This window comes from Dipodomys ordii, unplaced genomic scaffold, assembly GCF_000151885.1.
Source record: "Dipodomys ordii isolate 6190 unplaced genomic scaffold, Dord_2.0 Scaffold117, whole genome shotgun sequence".
In the NCBI taxonomy this organism is placed as follows: domain Eukaryota; kingdom Metazoa; phylum Chordata; class Mammalia; order Rodentia; family Heteromyidae; genus Dipodomys; species Dipodomys ordii.
In genome coordinates this window covers 2,104,833-2,110,077 of record NW_012267333.1, presented here as the reverse complement: position 1 = coordinate 2,110,077, position 5,245 = coordinate 2,104,833, and the positions used below count along the sequence as shown (strand labels likewise).

The window sequence follows — 5,245 nt, the reverse complement described above, 5'->3', positions numbered from 1 at the left end:
AGCTCAAGGCTAGCGCTCTACCACTTGAGCCACAGCACCACTTCTGGCTTTTTTCTTTTTGCTTATGTGGTGCTGAGGAATCGAACCCAAGGCCTTGAGCATGCAAGGCAAGTGCTCTACCACTGAGCCACCTTCCTAGCCCAGTGTTTAAGTCTTTTTGGCCAATGATTTCGACTTGCTAAGCCTTAGTGTCTCAGTCAGGACCCTGAAGCTTTCAATTGCAGGACTGTTTTATTTTGCTTTTTTTTTTCTAAACTGAGCAAATAAAACTCCCCTTTTGGACAGTGAACAAGTTTTATTTTAATAGGAAGAGAAATAATTTCCTTCTGACTGAATTTCTGGTAAATTTCACAGTGAATCTGAAATCGAAATCTTGGAAGCGTCTCCCAGGGAAAACCCACTGCCGGAGAAACCCATCTCACCCCAACCACGGAAGACATGGCTGACAGTTTTGAAGGAAGAGTTGCAGTTCCTGGGGGTGAGTTATGTCTTCTAGCCTTGACTGCAGATAAGGGTTGGCTCCAGGAAAGGTATTTGTTTCTAGGAACTGATTCTCTTGGGTTCATAAGCAGGGAAAAGACCCTCTGCAGTTCCCAGTTAATTAGCACTTGCTATCAGTTGAGTCTTTTTGGAAGGAGAGAGACGTGTTGTTCAGGTAGACTCCAAATTAATGGGACACAAATGGTAGAACAGGGCAAAGTATTCCTGATCTCTGATTACTTAGATGGGAAGAAAAATCACTGATGCCTCCTTCACTCATAAATAAGGGCCTATGAGCTGTGTCTTGGCCATCAGTGCACCAGATCTTGCTGGCATCGATTCAGTTTTTGTAGAGGTCTGAACAGTCTAAAACATCAAAGCAGTTGCTTACATTTGGTTTCAATGATGAGGAAATTAATGTGATCTTAGGAAAATGGATTCTTTACACATTTTATATGTTTTCCCCCCACAGGTGACACAAATTCTGATTGGCTTGATATGCCTTTGTTTAGGCATAATTGTCTGTGCTGTACTTGATATTTCGGATTTTGAAAAAAGAATATTTGCATCATTTAGAGCAGGCTATCCATTCTGGGGAGCCATATTGGTGAGTATGTATCTGTACCCCCCTGTCTTTCCCTCTCTCTCTTTCTTTCTTTTTTCTCTCTCTCTCTCTTTCTTTCTCTCTTTTTTAATCTCTCTTTCTCTCTCAGTCTTTCTTTCTTTTTCTTCTGTTTGCTGGTTCTGGGGCTTGAACTCAGGGCCTGGGCACTGTCCCTGTGCTCAAGGCTAGAGCTCGATCACTTGAGCCACAATTTCCATACCATCACTTATTTTGGTATACTTAGTTAAAGATAAGAGTCTTATGGACTTACCTGCCTGGGCTGGCTCCAAACCGAGATCCTCAGATCTCAGCCCTCTTGAGTATCTGGGATCACAGGCGTGAGCCACTGGTCCCCAGCTTTAGTGATTGTTTCTCAAACAAAACTAAACATAGATTTTCTTTTACTCCAGTATAACCAATTATTTATCTCCTTAGATTTACATACATTATCCTCCTCAGTAGCTAAAATTACAGGTATGAGTCACCTGTAATCATATTCAATAATACTGTTGCGAGCATTCTATAATGGTTATTGTAATCTGATACATATTGGGCTCTGGGGATGTACATCTCCAGATCAGTTGACTATATAATCCAGAGGACATACACACAAATAATTACAGTGAAGCAATAACAGTGTTGAAACACCAGTGTTATGCACCAGTTACTGCCTGCCCTTGCCACTCTAGGAGTGATCCAGGGGCTTTCAAAGCCAACCTTACCTAGAGCCAGGCATAAAATGAAGAATTGAGCACCCACAGAGGCCCAATGAGTAACATGTGGCATTTTTGTTGTTATTGTTGTTGCTGGTCATTGGGCTTGAACTCTGGGCCTGGGCTCTGTCCCTCAGCTCTTCAGCTCAAGGCACATGCTCTATCACTTGAGCCACAGTACCACTTCCAGTTTTTTGGTGGTTTATTGGGGTAAGAGTCTCATGGGCTTTTCCTGCCTGGACTGGCTTTGCCCTGTGATCCTCAGATCTCAGCCTCCTGAGTAGTTAGGATTACAGGTGTTAGCCACCAGCGCCTGGCCTACATGCAGCATTTTATAAAGATTCTCACATAATTTGTGGATACTTTTGATTTGGAGAGGTACTTTATACGAAATAAGAATAAAAGCAATGTTTATCTGGGCTGGGAATGTAACTCAATGGTAGAGCATCTACAAGGCCTAAGTTTGGTCCTCAGCATCACCAAATATATACTGTTCCCATGGGAAACACCAATAGATAGCTTTATGGAGTAACTCCAACTTTTACTTTATATTGGAGGATGGAGGAGAAGGAGCATAGTAGAGATTAGATACGTACTATGTTTTATTCCTTTTTCCTTCTGGCCAGTTTGCTATTTCTGGATTGTTGTCAATCATATCCGAAGAGAAAAAGGCAGTGAATCTGGTGAGTTGCAGTTCTGTCTTTGTTTATCCTTAAAAGGTAAGAATGACATCACGTTAGGAGCCTTCAGGGACACCTGTTTCCCACTACTGGATTGCAGTAGCTGTGGCTATGTGATCTTTTTTTAAATCTCTTTTGTGCTGGAAGTTTTTTTTTGTAATGACATTTAGATATAATCATTAGAAGTATCAGTTGGATTGTTTAACACAAGTAATGTTTGAATTCTTTGATACCAATTTGAACAACTCCCACATGGTCATTGATAGTTTAAGTAGTTAAGTATAGTCACATAGTCAAGTACATGATTTCCAGATAAGGAAACCATCCAGACCATTCGTGTGTGTGTGGGGGGGGGGGGAGAGGTGGATGTGTGCACATGCCCACACTTGCATGTGCATATGCCAGTACTGTCATTTGAACTCAGGGCCTTTTGTTCTTGCTTTGCTTTTGCTCAAGGATAACAATCTAGCACTTGAACCACACATCTACTTCCTGATTCTTACTGAATCATTGGAGATAAGAGACTCTTGAATTTATCTACTCAGGCTGGCTTTGAACTGTGATCCTGATATCTTGCTTCCTAAGTAGCTGGGCATCAGTCAATAACATTTGCTGACCATCACGGTTGTTTAGGTTTGTTTACTTGTTTTGGTGCTGGATATTGAACCCAGGGCTTTGTGCCTGCTTTAAGCACCTGTTCTACCACTGAGCTGCAGCCCCAGCCCTCATATTCTTGATGTAGTCCCAGCAAGAAAGTAATAGGTGCCTAGAGAGCAATAAGTATATTTTTAAAAGTTTTTTATTATTAAATACTTTTATTGATATTATAAAGGTGATGATCAGAGGGGTTACCATTTCATAAGTTGACAATGTCACCCCTTCCCTCGGTCTCTCCCAGTTTTTCCCTCCTGTCCCTGCCCACAAATTGTATAGTTCATTTTAACATAGTGTCTACTGAGTGCCACTGCTGCATTTGTTCACCCTGCGTCCCTCCATTTTGGTGCCAAAGTTCCTTTTGGAACAAACAATATAATCAATGTAGATTGCTAGATGTGACCATCTCTGAAATGTCTATCCGATGATAGAATGTGCTGGAAGGAGAAGAAGCAGGATTGAGCCTTCTTCTTTATCACCAGGCGAGAGGCAGCCTGGGAGCAAACGCCGTGAGCAGCATTGCTGCAGGAATCGGAATTGTCATTCTGATCCTCAACCTAAGCTACAGCTCAGCTTACGTCAGCCAATGCAAAGGCCTTCATGAGGACGACACCTGCTTTGTGGCTTCTTTTACCATTGTAGGTATCTCTTATGAGAACGTGGTCTCTGGCGTCTAGTCGAAGCGAGAATCCTTGTTTCCTTTCCCCTGTATATGCCATTGCTTTTTGGAGACCCATCTTATAATGCAGACCAAGAACATAATGACCGCCCCCTGTCTCCACTCCAAGGTTGGAGTTGTCTTCCCCAATTGATCACCTCCTGGTGTTCTCCCTGTGTGTGTCACTTTATGTGAGCAAATGGTGGGGGAGGAAGGGTAAAATTAGGACTTACTATGAAGGAATATATTTCTGGGGATACCTACCACAGGACTGACTTTTTGATTGTGATTGGTTGCTGTTCAATAGGAAATTGTGACAATGATGCTGTTTCTTACCATCCTGGGGTTTTGTAGTGCTGTGTTCCTCACCATCTATGGGATTGGGGAAGAAGTCAGTGGAAATAAGGTAAGCATGGCATGAATTGTAAATGGTGATCTAAAGGATTTGAACTTAAAAATGATGGGCTAGATTTTCTCGAATACTTTTTCCTTCCCCAGAAAATTATTCAGACACAGAAAAATCTCACTACCATGTCATTGACTGATAGGATTTCATCCGGACCCAGTTGTATGGGAACTCTGGTGTGTTTTTGTTCTGGAGATGTAGGGGATATAGAGTGTAAGGAACAGGGATGTGGAAGAGAAAGACAGAAGGAGAACATGTAAGCTTGTAGAACAAAGCTTCCAGAAAGTTCTTGGTGCTTTATACAGCATGATCTTTTTCATTATCAGGTTCCAGATGATCGTCTTTATGAAGAATTAAACATTTATTCACCGATTTACAGTGAGTTGGAAGAGAAAGGGGAAACATCTTCTCCAATTGACTCCTAAGAATCATCTTTCGAGGACATTTTGATTCACAGTGAAGAGGTTAGAGAGCCCAGGTCTTTCAATAACCTTTAAGAGGCTGCTGTCAAAATGTCTATTCTCTTCAGAGTCTGCCGAAATTGTATTTCATTAATTCTCCAGAATGGCAATACTTTAGTTTTGTGGATTCTAATCTCCTATTTCCCCTCTTGTGTATAGGTCTATAGAAACTTAGGCAGTAAGTTTCTTGTTTTGTATTATAATCTTATACACATTCCTGTGGGAAGCCCACATGGAGTTTTTTGCATCTCCACAACTGTGTAAATAGAGAAGACAAGCAGTTAAGGCCAGCTGAGAGTCAGACTAAATTGAGGCTGTTAGATAACATTTGGTTGTTAGTTACTTTTAGAGTTCCCAACACATATAGTTGTACCAACCAATTTATACCCACATCCCACATATCTACACGCATCCTTTACACGACATAAAATTTTCTCCATATAAATATTTTACATTCCTTTAATGAAAACAGGCTTTTTTATTTTTTTAATTTTTTCATTGTGAAAATACTGTACAGAGGGGTTACAATTACATGGGCAAGATAATGAGTACATTTCTTATCAAGCATTGTAGCCTCCTCCTTTGTTTC

General features: G+C 41.1%; 1 protein-coding gene across 1 annotated transcript in view; it reads left to right on the top strand.

Annotated features, from left to right (window-relative positions):
- Window positions 1-4,620, top strand: part of Ms4a2 (membrane-spanning 4-domains, subfamily A, member 2) — a 22,260-nt gene extending 17,640 nt beyond the window's left edge. Inside the window, exons 3-8 of the mRNA XM_013029003.1 lie at window positions 355-478; window positions 953-1,087; window positions 2,424-2,480; window positions 3,614-3,769; window positions 4,097-4,195; window positions 4,522-4,620. Coding sequence (XP_012884457.1) covers window positions 355-478; window positions 953-1,087; window positions 2,424-2,480; window positions 3,614-3,769; window positions 4,097-4,195; window positions 4,522-4,620 — 670 coding nt within the window. The remainder of the gene's footprint in view (window positions 1-354; window positions 479-952; window positions 1,088-2,423; window positions 2,481-3,613; window positions 3,770-4,096; window positions 4,196-4,521) is intronic.
- The last annotated feature ends 625 nt before the right edge of the window (window positions 4,621-5,245 follow it).